The 21,508-nt window shown below is 55.9% G+C and overlaps 1 protein-coding gene across 1 annotated transcript; it reads left to right on the forward strand.

Annotated features, from left to right (window-relative positions):
• Positions 1–8: 8 nt before the first annotated feature.
• Positions 9–21,001, forward strand: NELFA (negative elongation factor complex member A). The gene is made up of 11 exons (XM_043448428.1): positions 9–219; positions 15,053–15,224; positions 16,356–16,517; positions 17,296–17,385; positions 18,124–18,254; positions 18,333–18,402; positions 18,547–18,635; positions 19,147–19,258; positions 19,755–20,035; positions 20,108–20,207; positions 20,340–21,001. The coding sequence occupies exons 1-11, from the start codon at positions 10–12 to the stop codon at positions 20,522–20,524; spliced, it is 1,602 nt and encodes a 533-aa protein (XP_043304363.1). The 5' UTR covers position 9; the 3' UTR covers positions 20,525–21,001.
• The last annotated feature ends 507 nt before the right edge of the window (positions 21,002–21,508 follow it).

The following is a 21,508-nucleotide window of genomic DNA, read 5'->3' on the forward strand; positions in this document are numbered from 1 at the left end:
CCCCCCAAGATGGCGTCCATGCGGGAGAGCGACACGGGCCTGTGGCTTCACAACAAGCTGGGGGCCACGGACGAGCTGTGGGCGCCGCCTAGCATCGCGTCCCTACTCACGGCCGCGGTCATCGACAACATCCGCCTCTGCTTCCACGGCCTCTCGTCGGCCGTGAAGCTGAAGCTGCTGCTCGGGACGCTGCACCTCCCGCGCCGCACGGTGGACGAGGTGAGGCGGGCGGCGGTGCGGACGCGAGACCCCGGCCCTCGCGGCCCCCTCGCGCGCCGCCGCCTCTCCCCTCCGCTCGCGCCCCTCGGACACTCTGCCCCCCGGCCGCGCCCCCTCCCTGGCCCTCCCCGCGCTTGAGGGGCTCGGGGCGCCGGCCTCACTCCCCTCAGCTTTTGGGGTCTCCGCCCGGTTGGGTCACCTGGCGCTCCGGGTTCTTGCCACACGCTCGCGTATTTCGCTTCGTTCTCCTCAGTGGGTCTGTCCTCTTTCCTTTTTTCCTCCTTAACGGTACATTAAACGGTGTCACTTTTTGCGCAAAATAAGGAGTTTTTCAAAACGTTGAGGCACCATCCTCGTTTACACGCCCTCCAGCTCCCGTCGCAGCGCCTCTCCCGCTCTGGTGGTTTCCTGTCCCGTCGTGTACAGGACGTCTAACGTGTCCAGTTCAGTTCAGTCGCTCAGTCGTGTCCGACTCTTTGCGGACCCCACGGACCGCACGCCAGGCCTCCCTGTCCATCACCAACTCCCGGAGTTTACCCAAACTCATGTCCACTGAGTCGGTGATGCCATCCGGCCATCTCATCCTCTGTCGTCCTCTTCTCCCCCCGCCTTCAATCTTTCCCAGCCTCAGGGTCTTTTCCAGTGAGTCAGTTCTTCGCATTAGGTGGCCAAAGTATCGGAGCTTCAGCATCTAACGTGCACAGGAGTGCACATTGATCAGTTTACCGAGCCACACGGCAACCCGCCTGTCCTCCTCACGCTGCTTAAGGAGCAGAAGAAAGCTGTGTCCGGAGCCCCCTTCCCCTCCGCCCGCCCCCTTGGGAGGGGACCGCTTCTCTGCCCCGCTTTGCGACATGTTAGTTGTAGGTGCCTTTTCCAGCCGTCCGTTGGGTTTGCCCTGGTTTGAGCTGGGCTCACGGTGTCGTGTGTTTTGGGTGAGGGGTGCGGGTGTGTCTGTGTGCTTCCGGTAACACCTTTGACAAATGCGTCCGGCAGGCGCCCCCGCTGTGGTTTAGTTTTCACTGCTGGATCGTATTCCGTGCGCATGCGTGTGGTGGAGCACCTTCTCCCGTGTTTGTTCACTGTTCGTTTCTGTGAATTGTCTGTCCCAAAGTTGTTTTCCTCATTGGGGTTTCTTTTTTCCATTGTCTTGTAGGAGCTTTTAAAAGTTACAATTTATGTATTGGTGTCCCAGGTAGCTGGTAGCATCTTAGTTCCCGTTCCCCCTGTAGTGGAAGTGTGGAGCGTGGAGTCCTGACCACTGGACCCACAGGGAGTTCCCACTTTGTAGGAGTTTTCCTAAAAAATAAATTTTGAATAGCAGACTTCTTTTTCAGTTATGTATGTTACAAATGTCTTCCAGTTGTGTCCCGGCTTAGCTTTTTTCGTGAAGTCTTTGGATCCCAGAAGCTCTTAGCTGTAACTAGGCAGGTGTACTCCTCTTAGGATATGCTTGTGGGGTGGGGGTGGGGGGGAAGCTCCCTGATGTCTGGTTTTGCCTTTCATTTCTGCAAAGCATTTCTCTGGTGCAAAGCCCTCCAGGAACCTGGCCTAGGGTGGGTGGAAGTTTGCCTCCTGCCCCAACCTATTTATTAACCATACTTGTCCTGAGTTCATGGCCAAACTTTAAGAAAAAGCCATTTTGGGCCTAGGCCATTTTGCCATCTAAGCCTGGCCACAAAGTTTGCCCTTGAGCAGGTTCTCAGTAATTAATGATCTTAAGGGAAGTGAGAGAAGGCAGGAGCAGAGGAAAAGTAGTCAAGAGACTGTTGTTGTTCAGTCACTCAGTTGTGTCCAACTTTTTGCGACCCCATAGACTGCAACACGCCAGCCTTCCCTGTCCCTCACTGTCTCCCAGAGCTTGCTCAAACTCATGACCATTGAGTCAGTTATGCCATCCAACCGTCTAATCCTCTGTCGTCCTCTTCTCCTCCCGCCTTCAATCCTTCCCAGCATCAGGGTCTTTTCCAATGAGTCATGTCTTCACATCAGGTGGCCAAAGTATTGGGGCTTCAGCATCAGTCCTTCCAAAGAATATTCAGGACTGATTTCCTTTAGGATGGACTGGTTGGATCTCCTTGTAGTCCAAGGGACTCTCAAGAGTCTGCTCCAGCGCCACAGTTCAAAAGCATCAATTCTTTGTTACTCAGCTTTTTTTATGGTCCAACTCTCACATCCATACATGACCACTGGAAAAACCGTAGCCTTGACTGTACGGACCTTTGTCAGCAAAGTGATGTCTCTGCAGTCAAGAAAATGTAGTTGCCATAAAACAGAGTCCTAGTTCTTCCTCAGGGGACATGCACAACAATCTGATACCTGTCTTGGAGTTCTGCAAGAACTCAGACCCCCACCCAGGTAGAGGATGGAGTGATGATCTTGACCCCTGGGATTCAGTCAACTAAAGGTTGGACTGGCAACCACCAAAAACCCTTTGGTGAATACGCAGGCAAGGTCGCTTCGGGTCGCTTCCTCCTCACTCCCTCCTCCCACCGTTCAGCCTGCTTGTGTCTTCTGGCTCGGTGCCAACCAAGAGGTGAACCCAGTTTTGTTAGCAGTTGTGGTGGGGGTAAATATGAGTGAATATGGAACTTATCAGATGTTTTTAATGTCTATTGACATATTGGTTGCCACATTTACAAAGTAGCGTTAATTGCTAACCAACCTAGCTTCCCTGAGGTAAACCTAACTTGGTCATTTTATGTGTAGGACTGTGCCATCCCAATGGGCTTCCCAGGTGGTGCAGTGTGAAGAATCCGCCTGCCAGTACAGGAGACACTAGAGATGTGGGTTCGATCCCTGGGTCAGGAAGATCCCCTGGAGAAGGAAATGGCCACCCACTCCAGTATTCTTGTCTGGAGAATCCCATGGGCAGAGGAGCCTGGTGGGCTACAGTCCACGGGGTCGCTAAGGATCAGATACAACCGAGCGCACATGCAGTGTGTAGGAATTTTGTATCTGTGTTCATGGGTGAGATTAACCGCTAGTTTTACTTCCCCAGGCTGTCTTCGTTAGATACTGGTATTGAATTTCTTTATAAATGCGGTGGTAATACATCTTCTGTTTTCCTCTCTTTTGGAAATTTTGTTTAATAGTGGAATTATTTCTTCCTAAATGTTTGGTAGAACTTTGTAATAAGCCAGCTAGGGGACTGGATTTTCCCTGTGAGAAGATGTTTGAGTACTGATGTTTGGTTTTATGTTCTTCTTAAACTTTTTGGACACTGTATATTTTCTAGTGGTTTGGCAGTTTGCATTAAAACTGCGACTTTATTAGCATAAAGTAGATGATAGCCTTCTTTTATCTTTTTTAATGTTAGGAGCATGTGTACTGTTGTTTCCTTCCCCCCACTTTTCCCCCTTGATTGATCTCATCAGCTGTTTGCCAGTCTCATAAGGCTTTTCCAAGTATCACCTTTTGACTTTGTTCATTTTTCTGTTATCTGTTCATTTTCTGTTCGCTAATCTTTTTTCCTTAACTTTAAGATTTGTTTACTCATTTTACTTCTTGTCTGTGGTGGGTCTTCTTGCTGTGCTCGGGCTTTTTCTGGCTGCGTGGAGAGGAGGCTCCTCTCCGGTGCGACGCGTGGGCGCTCACTGCAGGGGCTTCTCTTGTGGCCGCGGGCTCAGTCACCCCTCAGTGTGAGGGATCTGCCGGGACCAGGAATCAAGCTGCTGTCCGCTGCGTTGCAAGGTGGATTCTTAACCACTTGACCCCCAGAGGAGCCCATGGTCAATAATTCTCCTACTTTAATTATTTTCTTCCTTTATTTGGTATGTATGTTGTTCCTTTTCTGATCTCTTAAGGGGGATATTGACCTCATTTTCCAGCCGTTTTCCTTTTCTAAAATATTTTATTAAGTCAGGTTTTTTTCTCTTATGTCTTTAGCTGTGTCCTACAAATGTTGATGGTGTTATCATTACCAAGGGGCATTATTTTGTAATTTCTATGCTGATTTCCTCACTGACCTCTTTGTAATTTAGAATGTTTTTTAATTTTCGTACATTAGAGGGAGTGAGGTTTTACTTATGTTTTTACTAGTGATTTCTAGCTGGGATAAGTGCTTGTCAGAGAACATAGTCTGTATTATTTCAGTCATTTGAAATGTAAGATTTGCTTAATGGCAAAAATAAATGGTCAGTTTTTATAAGCATTGCGAGTGAGTTTGAGAAGCATTTTTTTCATCTAGTTTTGCGATCCATTGCCCAGTATATATTCAGTAGGTCAAATCTGTTTAATCATCTATATCAGTTAATGAGAGGCATATACTTATCTGAGTTATGATTGTGCGTTTGTCTGGTTTTATAGTTTTATCGACTTTTGCTTTCTACACTGTGAAGCTATGTCGTCAGGTGTGTGCAAGTTCAGAATTGTAACTGTTGCCTTGTGAGTTGAATCACAGATCTTTATGTAAAAATCTCTGTAGCTGGTCATGTTTTGTCTGGTTGTTTTTGGTCCAGCTTTGATATAAGTAGACCAGCTTTCTTTGGTTGATTCTTCTATAGTTTATTCTTGGATTTGCCTATCATTACAAGAAATTATAATGAAAACTTTACTTAGCTAGATTGAAAGAACTAGGCCTTTCTGGATAATTTACTTTTCTGAAAGACATTTTTATTTATAGATTTAATGTTAAACTTTTTATTCCAAAACATCTTAATCTATTTAGCCATCTTAGTTCCTTTTCTTTAAGTATGTAAGGATCTGATACCTTAGGGGATAGCGTTCTGAGTTTTTTATGTAGGACCATAAATAAAGGGACACCAGATAGCTGGGCTGTGTGTGCTCCACCCTAATGGCAGAAAGGGAAGAGACACTGAAGAGCCTCTTGATAAAGGTGGAAGAGGAAAATGAAAAAGCTGGCTTAAAACTCAGCATTCAAAAAGCTAAGATCATGGCATCTGATCCCCTCACTTCATGACAGGTAAATGGGGAAACATTGGAAACAGTGATAGATTTTACTTTCTTGGGCTCCAAAATCACTGTGGACTGTGATTACGTCATGAAATTAAAAGACACTTGTTCCTTGGAAGGAAAACTATAACAAACCTAGACAGTGTATTAAAAAGAAAAGACATCACTTTGCTAACAAAGGTCCATCTAGTCAAGGCTATGGTTTTTCCAGTGGTCATGTATGGATGTGAGAGTTGGACTATAAAGAAGGCTGAGTACCAAATAACTGATGCTTTTGAACTGTGGTGTTGGACAAGACTCTTGAGAGTCCCTTGGACTGCAAGGAGATCCAACCAGTCCATCCTAAAGGAGATCAGTCCTGGGTGTTCATTGGAAAGATTGATGCTGAAGCTCCAATACTTAGGCCACCTGAAGTGAAGAGCCAACTCATTGGAAGAGACTGATACTAGGAAAGACTGAAAGCAAAAGGAAGAGGGGGGCGGCAGAGATGAGATGGTTGGATGGCATCACCGACTCAGTGGACATGGGTTCGAGCAAACTCTGGGACATGGTGAGAGACAGGGAGGCCTGGTGTGCTGCGATCCTTGAGTTTGCCAAGAGTCAGACACGGCTGAGCCAGTGAACAAGAACAACACGCGTTCCACACTGGGTCAGGGTTCCCCAGAGAAACAGAACCACCCGGATGCCCGTGTGAGCCTCATGCACCCTTGGTGCTCGTGCCCAGCCGTGTCTGACTCTGCGACCCCGTGGACTGCAGCCCACCAGGCTCCTCTGTCCATGGGGTTCTCCAGGCGAGAATCCTGGAGTGGGGTGCCATGCTCTCATCCAGGATCTTCCCGACCCAGAGACTGAACCCTGAGTCTCCTGCATCTCCTGCATTGCAGGCAGATTCTTTACCATGGATCCATCAGGGAAGCCTTATGTGTACCTATATATGCCATATAGAGGGGGAGAGAGAAAGAGGTCCTGGCTTTATTAAAAGGAATTGGCTTATGACAGCCTCCTGAAAAGGCCCAGGATCTGCAGCCAGCAAGTTTGAGACCAGTCTGAAAAACCAGCAGGCCGGAGAAGGGCCAGTATCTCATCTAAGTCCCAGGGTTGGGAAAGATCAGTCTCAGCTCAGTAGTCAGGCTGAAGGAGTTTGATCTTACTAGCCTGTCTGTTCTGTTCAGGTTTTCAGCTGATTGAATGAGGGGCAGCCACGCTGGGGAGGGCGGTCCACCTCACTGCTTGCAATTCCGGGGTTGATCTGATGCAGGTGCACGCTCGGACACACCCAGAACAGCTTTGGACCCCTTAGCCCAGCCGTGTGAGCGTAAACATTATACGTGGCTTCTGCTCCAGCTTGTGTTTCTTAATGAAATCTTCAAATCAGTCCATGTGTTTTGTGATGTATCTATTTCTCTTTAAAGCTAAGTAAACAACAGTTCTTAACAATCCCAGGGAGGTAGAAAAAGTAGTTTGATGGCCCAGTATTGTAAGTTTATTCATTGAGGGGGGTACAGAAGTGATTTAGGGCCCCTTCTTCTAAGCATTTTGAAATTGGCTCAGGAAGTCAGAATGACATCAGGAGGCAGTGCTGGTCAGCTGCCAAGAGTCAAAACGCATAAATGCAGACTTCATGATGTTTTAGCTATATCTGAAAGGACTTTGAGGAAACGAGATGCTGCTGCTAATAAAACCAGGGATGGCTCTTGTCTGAGACCTTGTCATTGCCACCGTAGGACGTTTGAGGAAGAGTTTTAGGGATGACTGAGATAACACTTTAAATCATAAAGTTATCCCGCTTGCGAGACTTCCATGGGATCCCTGTAATCCCTGACAGGGTCAGCTGGTTCGTCACCCGGGAAGCCAGGCCAGACGCCCAGTGAAGGAGAGACTGTTCTGCCCACACGCGCACCAGCTCTGGCTGTGGCCAGGACATGTTTTGGTGAAGACATTTTGTCAAAGGAATCCTCCAGAGTCCGTTGGGCTTCTGAAATTGCGCTCGTCTTTCCCCCGCTGACCCGCCTGTCGCCCAGTCCTGTCCCTGCTCTGCGGCCGCAGTCGGCTGTGGGGCTGCCTCTGTGTCCTCTGTGGCCGCTTCGGTGTTTTCTGACGGGGTCTTCCTCTCTGGGGATCTGGGCAGCCTCTGACTTACCCATGTCTTCCTTCTCCTATTGTTGAGCTGATTTACTGCCAAAAATAAATAAGTTAAAAAAATTCTTTTAGCTTTACTTTCCGATTCCCTCCATATTCTCATCAGTTTCACTTCTCTCTCACCCCCATTCCTACTCCCGCTTCCCCTAGGCAGCAGCTTTCCCTGTTCTTCCTGTGCGGACATTTTTAAAATTGATCCTGCAAAGCCTATTGGGCTTCCTGAAATTATGTCTTTCAACATGTGTGTTGTTCTTAGGGACTTTTTTCCACTCTAAGTGCAGCGGGCATAAACGTGGTTGAGTGTGCACTTTGACACGTGCTCACCTGTGAAACCACCCCGTGAAGGTGGGGGCTCCTCCTGCCTCTCCGTCGTCAGCCCCCCTCCCGTCGTCCCCCGACCCCACGCCGAAGGAGCCGCTCACCCACCTCTGTCCCCATAGCGAGCTGGCGCTCCCTGGACTGCTGTATCAGTGGTGCTTGGTTTTGACCTGGCTTTCATCCGGCAGCAGCATTTCAGATCCACGTGCGTGTGGTGTGTGTGAGCAGCCCATAACTTCCTGCTGACGGGTATCGTCCTGAGGGGACACGTTTCCTGTGTGGACTGTGGCCGACTCTGTAGAGGCAGCGCCCGGGAGGACGGCTGGGTTCAATGGTGGGAAACTGCCAGGCTGCTTTCTGAGGCATTTCTCTCATTCATTTCACTGTCCCGCTTGGAGCGTGAAGTTCGTGAGTAGATTTCAGATTCAGTTTCTGTTGTCCCTAACGATGTTGAGCATGTCTGGTAGAGTGTTCAAACTGAAGGGAGGTGGCATATATTTTTAATTGATTTAAATTATATTGTCTTCTATAGCTCTATCAGCTTTTTTGCAGAAAACATATTTTTAATATTCATCCATGTTGCTGCTCCTCTAACCCAGGGGTTGACAAGCTGAGGCCTGTGACTTGTTTTCTGTGCAGTCTTTAAACAGAGGCTGTTTTGAACTTATTAAAGGGGTTGGTTAAAAAAGACGACAGAGCCTGTGTGACCGGAAGGCCTCATGCGTCCCTGTCCGGCCCTCGGCGGGAAAACAAGTGACCCCTGGCCCACTGTTGCCGCTGTGCGTCCCCCTCCAGCCCAGATGGCAACAGGCCGCGACTGGGGGCTCCTTACTTAGCGTGCACGCCTGGCTGCAGTCTGTGCCCGACGTGGGGTGAGGTGAGTTTGCCGCCGGGGCAGCGAGGCGCACGCTCGGCTCGCAGTGACCCCCCCACCCTCGCCCCAGCTGTGATCACGTGCCTGCTCCTGGAAGGCTGCTGGTGGGCAGCGCTGCCGTGGGTTCCTTTGCTGCTCTCTGCTCCGCCCGGGGCCTCTGGCCGCGTGTGCTGCCTTCTCAGGTGTCCCCTTTGCTTGTTGCGTCTTAGTAATGCCGGCCCGTGTCCTGCCTCCGTGTGTTTCTGCTGTCCTGTTGTGGATCTGCAGGGGCTCTTTGTGCATTTCCATGTTAAACGCTGCTGGGTTTGAACATTACAGATTGCGTCTGCCATCTTGCTACCGCCTGCTAAAATCTTCCGTCTGCTCGTCACTTAGGTACCCGGTAACGCATTTTGGGGCTCGTGGTTTATGCTTCTGAAGTTCCGTTCGAGAGTCGTCAGGCGTGCTGCTTTCGTTTCTCTCCACGCTGCGTCCACAGTCCCGCGAGACGCCCCAGCGCGTCTGTCTGGGCCGTGGGTCCCCGCCGGGCGCCTGCATGAAGCTGACCCCTCTTTTCTCCTGGGTCTGTGGGGCTGCGTGGGTCTGTGTATTCAGGGCAGCCCGTGCCAGTCGGCCCTCGGGGCCGGAACCCTGTCCCCGCCGGAGCCACAGTCAAGGCTGGTCACTGGGAGAGCGTGGCTGACGGCAGGCCTCCCGCTGTGACAGTTTCATCTGAAGGCCTGGGCTGCTGGAATAGGACACCTTAAGCTTGCTGATTTACACAGTCCGTGTCCTGGATGATGGGACGCCTCGATGAGCCATCCTTCTGGGCGGGCTGCTCGGTTTCCCTGGAGGGCCCTCCTCACCCGCGTGGCCGTGAGCGGGGCTCCTTTGAAAGGACGCTGAGCCGCTCAGGACGGCCCGGCCTGCTCACCTGTCTCCGGAAGACTAGGCTGTCAGCGTTGGACCGTGCAGTTTGTAACAGTGGGCTTTTGGGTCTTTAACCCCCTTCTTTTTTTTTTCTCCCTTTCTGCCCAGCCGCCTCCTGTAGCCAGGCTGTTCTGCTCGGGTTGCCCTCGGACCCGCAGTGGCATGCGGTGTCGCAGCTCTGAGGGCCCCTCCTGAGCTCTGGCCGGGGAAGGCCTCGCCCCCGACCCGAGCCTGGCTCCCCGTGGAGGCTGCACGCTGCCCTGCCTCTGCGTGTGTCTGTCTGTCCAGACGGCCCTTTCATAAGGACGCTAGTGCCTGATCCAATGAGCTCATTGTAACGTGGCCTGTCTGCGAGTGGGGTTGGATTCTGAGGTCTGTCAGGACTCCAGAGCTTTTTGGGGGCCCGGTCAGCCCGTAGCAGTAGCTTTTGTGGACACAGCTGACATCTCTGTGTATGCAGTGCTTGCCCGGGGCTGCCTCTGAGACCCGGTGCCCTGTCCTGCTGTATGCCCAGTGCCCCAGGCAGCCGGGCCTGAGGAAGGGGCCGGTGCCTGCGGGGCGGGTGAGCAGCGGAGACACGCGTTCGTGGTGGGGCTGTCTCGTGGCGTCCTGGCGCCTGTTCCGCGCTGCAGCCTCGTTCTCTCCTGCCCAGGACCTTCTTTATCGCTCTGTCCCCCGTCCGTCCGCCTGGGTGGGCGTGCAGTCGTTTGCTGTCTGCTGCTGCGAATTCTCAGGTGTGCAAGGTAACTAGAGGGCGCATCCTTTGCTGTTGTAGTTTTTATTTTTGTTAAATATAGCTGCTGCACAGTGATGTTGTCAGTGTCAGACGTGTAGTGTAGATATTCACACACAACGCATCTTCTTTTTTAGATTCTTTTCCTTTATACATTATTAACAAACTGTTGAGTATAGTTTCCTGTGTTATATGGTAGATTCTTGTTGGTTATCTATTTTATGTATAATAGTGTGTATATTTTAATCCCAGACTCCTGATTTATTCCTCCCCCTTTGCCAAGCCTAAATTTGTGTTCTATGTCTTTCTGTTTTGTGTGTAAGTTCACTTGTATAATTTGTTTTAGATTCCACACATAAGTGACATCATGTACTTCTCTTTCCCTGTCTGACGCACTCAGGTCACCTGGTATGATGTCTAGGTTCACCCATGTTGTTGCACATGACGCGGTTTCTGTATTCCGTTGTGTGTGTACACCACGTCTTGTTTATCCACTCCTCTGTCGATGCACATTCAGGTGGCGTCGATGCCCTGGCGGCTGTGAGCATAAAGGTGCGTGTGTTACAGTTCTCTCTGGATTTACACCCAGGAGTGGGATTGCAGGGCCACGCGGCAGCTCCATTTCTGGTTTTTAAGGACCCTCCTCACGGTTCCCCACAGTGGCTGCACCAATGCCCACCCCACCAGCAGTGTAGGAGGGTCCCTTTGCTCCACACCCTCTCCAGCACTTAGCTGTTGATAAACTCTTTGATGGCCATTCTGACCAGTGTGAGGTGATACCTCAGTGTAGTTTTGGTTTGCATTTCCCTAATATTTAGCAGTGTTGAGCATTTTTCCATGTGTCCTTTTGGCCATCTGTAGGGAGGCCTGGCGTGCTGCAGTCCACAGGGTCACAGAGCTGGACAGGACTGAGCAACTGGACTGAACTGATGTCTTTGGAGAAGTGTCTACTTTGATCTTTCTTCTGCCAGTTTTTTAAATTTTTTATTGAGCCATATGAGCTGTTTGTACATTTTGGAGATTAATCCTTTGTCAGTTGCATCATTTTCAAATATTTTCTCCCATTTTGTGGGTTGTCTGTTGTTTCCTTTGCTGAGTAAAAACTTTTAACTAGGTCCCATTGGTTTATTTTTGTTTTTGTTTCCATCCATCTCTGGGAGATGAATCCAAAAATATATTGCTGTGTTTTATGTCAAAGAGTGTTCTGCCTCTAGGAATTTTCTAGTATCCAGTCTTACCTTTCGTTCTTTAATCCAGAGGATAAGTTCTTAGATGTGCCAGTTGCTCAGGCAGGAAGTGCATTCGTCATAAACTGATGAGCATCACTGAGGTGAACTTGGCAGGGGGAGTTCCCTGCTGGTCCACTGAGGAGGAGCCGCACCCTCCCTGCCGAGGGCGTGGGTTCCAGCCTCGGTTCCGACCCGTGTGTGGCCCCCTCCTCCGTGGGAAGCACTCTGGCTCCTGCTCGCCGCGGCCCCACCTGCTGAGGCCCCGGGTGAGCGCGGAGCTGCTGCTCCTGCCATCCTGGGGGCGGCCAGGCCGGCTCGGGCCATGGCCCTCAGGGGCTGGACGCAGGCTAGACGCGGGCCTGTGCCGCCAGCTCTTCACTGTCCTGCCCATTCTCCTGGGGCCCGCAGCGGGCCCCCCCTCACGGGGCCCTCAGGGGTTGGATGCACCTTGGATGCGGGCCTGTGTGGCCAGCCCCTCACCATCCTGCCTGTCATCCCGGGGCCCACAGCAGCCCACTGCTCCACCCCGCCATCCCTCACGGGGGAACTGTCTCCTTCTGCGTTTGTTTTGCACTTCTTTTATGTTGAATGAGGCCAAGTATCCCTTGCATTTTTAAGGGTCTTAAATCATTTTTCTGATGGTAAACTTTAAAAAATTGACATGTAGAATCAGTCTCTTTGTTCTCTATGTATAATAGAGACATCTATACAATATAACACTCATGTGTGCCTGTGTGTGTTTAATTGCCTGTGATAGGAGTTACAAATTTTTATTTTTTTACCCAGTGTGACATTTCTCTTGATTTCATTTATGGGATTTGGATTTTTTTGTGTAGTTTTTCATAGAAAAAATACTTAAGTGGTAAACTTCAAGCTCTTGTCTTTTATGGCTCCTCAGCTGAGAATCGTAACTCCAGAGGACTTGCTCTCACCAGTCACACAAAAGAAAGACTTCTGCGGTCCTTCCAGGGCATTTAGGTCTCATTTCTCAAATTGAACTTCAATCCATTTGAAGTTTATCTGGGAATAAAGCGAGAGGTAAAGGACGTGTTTAATCTCATCTGGCATTTATAATTGTGATATCTGGTGGAATTGATCTTTCTTGTGTTATCTTCTTTTACAACTTCTTACTTTTATTGCTTTTCTCATAGGAAGTTAGAATCAGATTGTAGTTTTGTGAAGGAAATATTTCTGCAGCTTGAGTGGGGTCCCCTGGACTTAGGGGTTACTGAAGGACAGCATCCATGTTTACATACTGGGAGCACCATGCCCTTCATCTCTGTCATCCATTCAAGCTTGCGGGAGGCTCCTGGTCATTGGAGTGCGTTCTTAGAGATTGCATGATGCCTTAAGTCTATTTCTTGGTATGGTCTTTTTATTGCTTTTATTACCTCCTGTTGTCTTGCTGTGTCTAAACTCATTTCTCTGCTTTATCTCCTTATTTTGTAGAGTGTAAAAAATTCTTGGCGCTGTAAGTGGTCAGAGACATCACGTGCTCGGTGGAGGCGTGTCTCGTGGCTGTTGGTGTTTCTGCCCTTTGCTCTTTGTTTGACTGTGGCTGCTCCTCTGCCTCCTGGTTCCTCCCTGACTGTGACTCCGCTGGACTGAAGCAGGCGCTTCCCAGCGCGGCTCTTCCAGGGTCTCCGTGTCGGGGGGCCGGGCCGAGGACCGTCCCTGCCCCTGCCGGCTTCCCTCCAGAGAGCCCAGCTCTGTCGCCCAGAACGGACACCTAGGCACGCGACGCCCAGCCAGGGCGGGGACACACTGCCTCCAGGCAGGTGCCCAGGTCTACCGCCAGCTTTGGGGACAGCTGCGGGCTTTGGCTCCCCTGCGGCCCCCTGTTCTTTGCGCATACAGTTTTTCAGACTGAGATACTCAGGTCAGATTCACTCTTAAAGTGCATCAGTGGTTTGGGTACCTCACAACGCTCTCTGAGACCAGAACACTTGTGTCACCTAGAGGAGGCGACCGCGAGCTCACTGGAAGTCTGTCCCTGTCCCAGCTCCAGCCCTGGGACCGCCGTCCACCTCCTGCACCTGCTGGGCAACCTGTCCTGGTGTCTGACCCGCGCAGAACCACGCGGCGTGTGTGCTCAGGGCTGGCTGCTTCCTAGAGCTTTCGTGGCTCACCCGTGTTACCACCTGTGTCCTTCTGTTGCCCGACCAGTGTTCCCTTGTGTGGATGAAGCTTTCATTAGATGATGGCCTTGGCGTCGCTGCTGCTCTGGGGGTGTCATGAATGTAGCCGTTCGCCTACGAGTGTGGTGAGCGGGCCTTCCCGGTTTCTGGGTCTGTGCGCGGAGTGGAGTGCCGGCCCTCCTGCTGCTCTCCTCGTGTCTGTTTCTGTAATTCTGCTTGTGCCTGGTGGTCTCTGGCATCTTGGTTCCCCGGGCAGGGGCTGAACCCGGCCCTCTGCGGTGAGAGCGTGGAAGCCTTGTGGGAGGCCTCCCGGGAACCCTGTGTTGGTCTCCTTGAGGACCGGCCAGGTGGTCCTCCTGACGCTGCCCGGCCCACTGCCCCGGCCCCCTGCTTTCTGACTCTGGGCCCAGGCGCGGGGCGGGCCGCCCTGCCATCTGCCTGCCTGGGTTTCACGGTCCTGACGGTACCCAGGGCACAGCCTGCCTGTGAAGCCCCTGGGGAGATGGGGTGTGAGTTGGGGTGTTCTTGTTCTGCATTTTATGTAAATTTAGTTTGTCGTCGACATGTTCTTACCCTCTAACTCATTGTAGTAAGTGACAGATAAAACTTTTTCGTTTCATACCTTTTGTTTTTAATGGAGGAAACAGTGGAGCTCAGCTAAATCAAAGGTGGAGGGTATTAGATGCCGTGATAGCCCCCAGAACAAGCGTTAAATTAATAAAGGAACTTTTACTGTTTAGTCACACGTAGCGAGAACACGTTTCCAGATATTTCGGGGTACAGCCTTGCAGAGCTGGGTCAGCTGGCCCTCGACCCTGCACGCAGCCAGCGGGAGGGACCCAGTGTTGGGCACCAAGGCTGGGCCTTGCGCTCTGAGCCCCGGACGTTGGTGGGCAGCCAGGCGTGCAGGAAGGGCGCTGGGCCCAGGCAGGAGGGCTCCCTGATTCCCGAGGGCTGTGCTGGGGGGTTCGGTCTGCGGGGCGGGGCCGGGAGGCGGTGCGGCTCTCGCCAAGTCTGGGCCTCCAGCCTTAGGGAGCACAGACACTCGGCTGCTGGCGGCCTGGGGAGGTGGCTGAGGCCTTGGCAGAAGTGGCCGCAGCCCAGGCCCAGGCCCCTGTCACCAGGGCCTCGGGAGGGCGGCCTCCCTGGGTGCTGCTCCGTCCCAGAAGCCCAGACGTGGCAAGGGGCTCAGGTCCTCGTGGCAGCCTCTGCCTGTTCCCTGCCCGCTCCCTGCCCGCTGGCTCTGCCCGCCAGGCCCGCTGTCCACTGCCCGCCCTGGCCAGCTCCACACCCGACGCCCCGTCTGCAGGCTCCCGTTTTGTCTGCCGTGCACTGGGAGGCCGTGGGGGCTCTTGATGGGGGTCTCTGAGCCGGGGATCCGGGGCAGCGGAGTGACCTTGGGGCTCTGGGAGGGCCCCTCGAGGCTGGGCCCCTTGGTGCCTGCGGGAGCTCCGCAGGCCTGACGCGGGCCCACGTGTGAGAAGGTGAGGCGCTCAGAGGCCCAGCTCAGCGCCCGCCCGTAGGCCCACGCAGGGGAAGGACAGGGTGGCCCAGGACGCTCTTCTGTGCTCTCTGGCAGATGAAGGGCGCGCTCACGGAGATCATACAGCTCGCCACCCTGGACTCGGACCCCTGGGTGCTCATGGTGGCCGACATCCTCAAGTCCTTCCCCGACACCGGGTCCCTTAATCTGGATTTGGAGGAGCAGAACCCTAACGTCCAAGATATCTTAGGAGAGCTCAGAGAGAAGGGTAGGTCGGGTGTGCGGTCTGCAGGGCAGGCGGGGGCCTGCCCTGAGAGCGCTCCTGAAGTGACTGTCGTGTCCTGAGTCGGGTCCCCGCCCTGTCCCGGGCACCACGGCGACCTGTGCTCACCTTGCACACCCCCCCTCAGTTCCCGGCGGGCCGGCCCGGCCCACGCGGGCCGTTCCCCGGAGCCTGGGTGCTGCCTGGCACGGGCTGGCCACTCCTGTGCGTGCTGAAAATACCCGCAGCGCGTCTGTCCAGAAAAGAACTCCAAACCACTTAGGAACTACTTGCAAACGGACAGAAGAACATGAAAAGATGGGAAGGCCTGTTCCTCCCCGAACCCCTCTAGTTTTGAGAACTGGCACCGCAGCTCGTGAAAGGCGGGCCTGTCCCCCAGCGCTGCTGCAGGGCCGGCGGCCTGGCTGTCCGGGGTGGCTGCCTGTGCCTGCTCTCAACCCTGAGGTGGCCGCTCCCGCTCTTCAGACTTGCGCTCGGCCCACCGACCCATGGTCGCCCTAGAGCACCAGGGCGGACACCGGCTGTCTGTGTCCCAGGGACTAGCTCGTCCAGGGTCCCGGCAGGTCCAGGTCCTCCCGGGCGTGCTCTTGCGGGGGAGGGGCCCACTCTGTCTGCAGCCCTGGGGAGATTCAGAGTGCTCCCCCGGGGCCGGGAGTGTGGGGCCGCCTGCTTTCCTTGCTCCTGAGCTCTCGCCCCCAGCTTACACGCAGGCCGGGACGCGGGCCTGGGTGCCGTTCCGGGGGACCAGGGTCCAGCGGGACAGGAGCACCCCCGACGGGGTGGGGGGGGAGACCGGGACCGCTGCGGGCACCCTCGTCCTGCTGGCCCTGGGCGTGCACGGAGCACTGTCCAGACAGCCGTGAGGCTGCCGGCTGTGCTGGGCTGGGGGCTCCGGCCTTCAGGCTGCTCCTTGGGGATTCCGGCGCCCTTGGGCCCAGGTCGGTGGCTCTGACTGCTGGGTGACGGCAGGCGTGCGGTCAGCGGATGCTTCTTCTCTGTTTTGAGATCAGAGCAGAAGCTCCACGAACACAGATAGGAAACTGCGCTTCCACACTGGCTGTGGAAGTGGGGTCTGAGTGCGGGGTGTGCCTCCTGACGCGCTGGCTCCCCGAGCAGTGAGCGAGTGCGAGGCGTCCGCGATGCTCCCGCTGGAGTGCCGGTACCTGAACAAGAATGCCCTGACGACGCTCGCCGGCCCGCTCACCCCCCCGGTGAAGCACTTTCAGCTGAAAAGGAAGCCGAAGAGCGCCACGCTGAGGGCCGAGCTCCTCCAGAAGTGTGAGTGCCGCGGCCTCCGCCCGCCCGGGGTGGGGGCGCCCTGCCCGGCCGGGCCTGGGAGGTCCTGCAGGCTTGGGGAGCCTGGCTGCTGGCAAGCTGTCTTTCTGTTCCATGTCAGTGGTTTTTATTCTGAGGTTTCCTTCAGGTTTTATGGTACCTAATTATCTTTTAAAGACAGTGTTCTACATAATTTTTTGTTTTATTAGAAATTCATTGATTGCTGTGCTAAACTGTAGGTTCTAAAAATCTCCTGTAGAAACTTGCAAGTTTTTAGGTGAAGGCATTTATAATCTTTGTTCCAAAAACTATCTGAACCAGCTGAGTCACACAGGTGACAAGATAGTCCCCTGGCTGTTCTGGAGTTGCAAATGGCCTGAATTTGACTATAAAGATGTTTGGTCATTTTCTTAAATGTTTCCTTAAGTAGCAGCTATAAAATGTACCTAGAAGGTGCTTGTTGGGAAAGAGGCTAGGATATCGATTCCTTTGACCGATAGCAGACTTCTGTTTTAAGTGGTTCTGGTGTTGGTATTGATAGCTGTGTAAGTGGCCTGTTTTCAAAGAATCAGATAGAGCACCGCCACCCTGGCTCCCCTGGACAGTGTCCGGGGTCCACGCTGGTCTGTGGCCTCGTGGAGCTGGGGCCTCGGGACCCCCCCCCACCGTGCTGACGCTCCCCTGCCAGGGAGGAGCCCCAGGCTCTCCTCCTCGAGGCCTCGCCGCTCCGCCTTGTGAGCCCACAGCCCCCCAGAGCGCTGACACGGCCCTTGTCTTCCAGCCACCGAGACAGCCCAGCAGCTCAAGAGGAGCGCAGGCGTGCCCTTCCACGCCAAAGGCCGGGGGCTGCTCCGCAAGATGGACACCACGAGTAAGGCTGCCACCGGGGCGAGGGTCGGGGAAGGCTCGGCTGTGCGGACTGAGGGGCTCCTCCGCCCCGCCGAGGAGGCATGGCTTGGAGGGGGACGCGCGTCACGGCGGGCGTGGTGGGCCGCCCCCTCCTGCCTGGGTCCTCGCGCTCACCGGGGATGGCCCGGCTTCTCCGTGCAGAGCTCCGTCGGCCCCCGTGGCCTCCGTCGTGGCTGGAGCTCCGGTGCTGTCTGCCCGGTCTGGCCCGGGGCTGGCCCACAGGTGGGGGGTCGGAGAGGGCAGTGGCCGAGCTGCAGGGCGCCCAGCCCCCACCGCCCTGGGGCCTGGGCCTTGCGTCAGGTGGATGAGAGCCCCTGTTCCGCCACGTCCCTGCCCCCGTGCCCCATCCTCTGATGGAGTTGCCGCAACCTCCTCTCCAGCCCCAGCCGGGCCTGATTTCCACAGGGGGTTCAGGGTCTCCCCACTGTCTGGCAGACCTGCTGAGGACCCACAAGCGCTGGTGTCCGCTCACGGGTGCTGGGCTGGGCCGGGTGGCGGGAATGGGGGCCTATGGAAGGCACCATGCCCCGCGTGTCAGGGGCCCCGTGAGAGACGGGGCCGCTGAGGGGAGGAGCTGCGGCCCCGGCCTGGGGTGTGCACGCCCCTGCCCTCGAGGAGACCTAGGACCCTTGGGGCGTGGACGGGGCTGTGGGGACTCGCCAGGCAGCACCCGAGGCTCCTGACAGCCGCCCCCTCACAGCCCCGCTCAAAGGCATCCCGAAGCAGGCACCCTTCAGGAGCCCCACCGCCCCCAGCGTCTTCAGCCCCGCTGGGAACCGCACGCCCATCCCGCCGTCCAGGACGCCCCTGCGGAAGGAGAGGGGCGTGAAGGTGGGTGCAGGCCCCGCGCAGCCCTGGGCCGGCCTGGTGCACCTTTTCCGAGGCTGAGGGGCTTCTGTCTGTTGGCAGCTCCTGGACATCTCCGAGCTGGATGTGGTTGGGGCCGGCCGGGAGGCCAAGAGGCGCAGGAGGGCCCTGGGTGCGTACTTGGCTGCTTCCCCGACTGTCTGTGCCCGCGGGCGACCTCGTCTCCCAAGACTGGCCTGGCTTCCCCTCGAGGCGGCCGTGGCCTTGGGGGCCCGTTGCCCCGGCCTAGGGCACTGAGGCTATGCTCTGCCTGCAGACACGGAGGCGGTGGAGAAGCCCGCCAAGGAGGAGACGGTCGTGGAGAACGCCACCCCCGACTACGCGGCCGGCCTGGTGTCCACGCAGGTAGCGGGGCGGGCCTGGGCGGCGGAGCGGGTGCTGCTTTCCCAGCGTTAGCCACTGGGGCGTGTCTGCGGGGACACACGCGGGAGCATGGGGGCTGACGGGGGCCTGGTGTGGACACGGGCTCAGGGCACGGGCTCCTCGGCATCCCCTCGGTCCCGCGGGGCGGCCGGGCAGCCTTGCAGGAGGGTGTCCCTGCACCGAGGCCCCTCCGCTGTGGGGGCCACACAGGCGGGTGGCGGGCATCCCCTTGTCTGCCGGGCTCCTCCGGAGAGCATTGCAGAGCTGTGTGTTCTCACCATCTTGAAAGGACTGGGTTTTCCCTTTATCACATATTTGTGGTAAGACAAGCATCGTTGGATTTTTTCCTCAAAGACGGCTGCTTTGGGGGGAGGTCCCTGACCAGACAGGACCACCCAGCCCAGCCGCCACGGGCGGCTCCAGGCTGGGGGTCCCGCCCTGAGAGGTCAGGGCCCAGGGCTCTTCTGGGAGGAACATGGCCTCTGTCTTCCAGAAACTCGGGTCTCTGAACAGTGAACCCGCGCTGCCCTCCACGAGCTACCTGCCGGCGACGCCCAGTGTGGTCCCGGCCTCCTCCTACGTCCCCAACTCCGAGACGCCGCCAGGTGAGCGGCCCGCTGCCCGCTTGAGCCTCACCACGTGAACGAGGCTCCACCCTCCCGGGGCCGGGCAGGCAGCGACCCCTTGCGGCCTGCTTTGGGGGCAGGGGGCCAGGCCAGGGTCCCTTGACTCAGGGCCCACCCAGCCCCGTGGTTTCAGAAGTGGGCGGGAAGGAGAGGCGGCCAGGCCCCTGAGGCCCAGCCCGGCATCCGCCCCGGGCCCAGCTCAGATGCCGGCAGGAAGCGCGGCCCCTCGGGGAGCCCGAGGCCTGGGGCGGCCCGTAGCCTCAGAGCCTAGGTGCCCCCGGATCCTGGACGCCTGTCTGCTGGGCTCAGGGCCCTGTGCTCCCGCCTTGCCCGGGTTCGCCCCCAGGTGCCGGCGGTGTGGAGCCTCAGGGCGGCTCCCCGGCCGTGGACGAGGGTGCGTCCACTTCTCGTTCAGGGGTTGGACGCAGAGCAGGGGTCTTGGGCCTCAGCAGGCAACGCTCTGCTCTGCTCGCAGCCCCATCTTCGCGGGATGCCAGCCTGCAGGCCAGCCGTCCCCCCGAGGAGCCTGGCGCCCCGAGCCCGGCGCTCCCAGCGCAGTTCAAGCAGCGGGCGCCCCTGTACAACAGCGGGCCCAGCCCCGCGGCGCCCCCGCCCACCGCACCCCCCTCGCCCCTGACGCCCACCACGCCCCCAGCCGCCACCCCTGCCGCCCAGACGCCTCCGGTGGCCATGGTGGCCCCCCAGGCCCAGCAGCCCCCCGCCCAGCAGCAGCCCAAGAAGAACCTGTCGCTCACGGTAGGTGGGGGGCCTGGGGTGCTGGCGGCGCCCGGTGGGGGGAACCCAGTGCCCACACTGGCCTCCCCGCAGAGGGAGCAGATGTTCGCGGCGCAGGAGATGTTCAAGACGGCCAACAAGGTCACGCGGCCCGAGAAGGCGCTCATCCTGGGCTTCATGGCCGGCTCCCGAGGTGGGTTAGGTGGGTTAGGTGGGTCCGGGTCCGGGGTGGGGGCGCGGGCGGGCGCGGGTCCCGCGGGGGGCGGGTCCGGGGGCCGGCCCTGTAGCCCCGGGCCCCGCCCAGCGGCCCCGCCCGCCCCCACAGAGAACCCCTGCCAGGAGCAGGGCGACGTGATCCAGATCAAGCTGAGCGAGCATACGGAGGACCTGCCCAAGTCGGACGGCCAGGGCAGCACCACCATGCTGGTGGACACCGTCTTTGAGATGAACTACGCCACCGGCCAGTGGACGCGCTTCAAGAAGTACAAGCCCATGGCCAACGCGTCCTAGGCCCGCCGGGCGGCCCCGCCCACTTACGCTTCAGACCTGGTTTCTCTGGGGTGTCCTGGACTTGTTTTCTAAATTTTAATATGGGTCCTTTTTGTGTGATTTAAGACACTTTTGGATTCAATATTACGTTTTTGAATGTTAAACTTAGCCAAAAAAAAGTTATAACTTCTTAATCTTGGCAACAGCTCCGCCTGTTCGACTTGTACCTTTTCTTAGTTTTTCTTACATCCCGCTGCCCTGGAGGGCTTCCCTGCCGGGGCAGCATGGGCCCCACCCGCGCGGTTGAGGGACCAAAGGCGGTGCCGCGGTGGTTCAGAGCCGGGTGGGGCCGGCCCAGGACCCAGGGTGGGCCGGCTCACAGCCACAGGTTTTGTATTTACCTTTTGTACAGTTGTGAGCATTTATGACCAGTCCTTGGGTACCTGTTTTCATTGTAAAAAAACTACCTAATTAAAGTGTAGCTTTTCTAAAGAAAAAGCACCAGAGCTGTCTTTCCAGCCAGCTCAACTTCTCTGCTCTGGGGCGTCACTCTGGACGCTGGGGGTGGGGGGCACATCAGAGGCTGGGAGTCAGGAGACCCAGGGGCCTGGGGGCTGAGGCGCACGAAGCCTCCTCTCCTGACTCTGCCACGTTTGGGGGGCTGGGGGGTGTGCAGAATCAGAGCCCCCCCCACCACTTCCAGGGCCATGGTGGCCTCTCCCTGGACGTCAGGACGGTGTCAGATGCTCAGAGCAACAGACAATTCCAGGGCGGGACGTCCTGGCGTCCAGGCTTAGGACCCCTGCTTCTGCTGAAGGGGGTGCGGCTTCAATCCTGGACGGGAACTAGGACCCCACCCACATGGGCGGCGAACCCCCTCTACCCACCTCCCCCCCCAAATTGGAAAAATTAAAAAAAACAATCCCACATAAAATAAGTTTAAGAAAAAAGCCTTTAAATTTTTTTTAATACAAAAATACTCATACAATCTTCAGACAATTTCCA

Source organism: Cervus canadensis, chromosome 26, assembly GCF_019320065.1.
Source record: "Cervus canadensis isolate Bull #8, Minnesota chromosome 26, ASM1932006v1, whole genome shotgun sequence".
Classification (NCBI taxonomy): domain Eukaryota; kingdom Metazoa; phylum Chordata; class Mammalia; order Artiodactyla; family Cervidae; genus Cervus; species Cervus canadensis.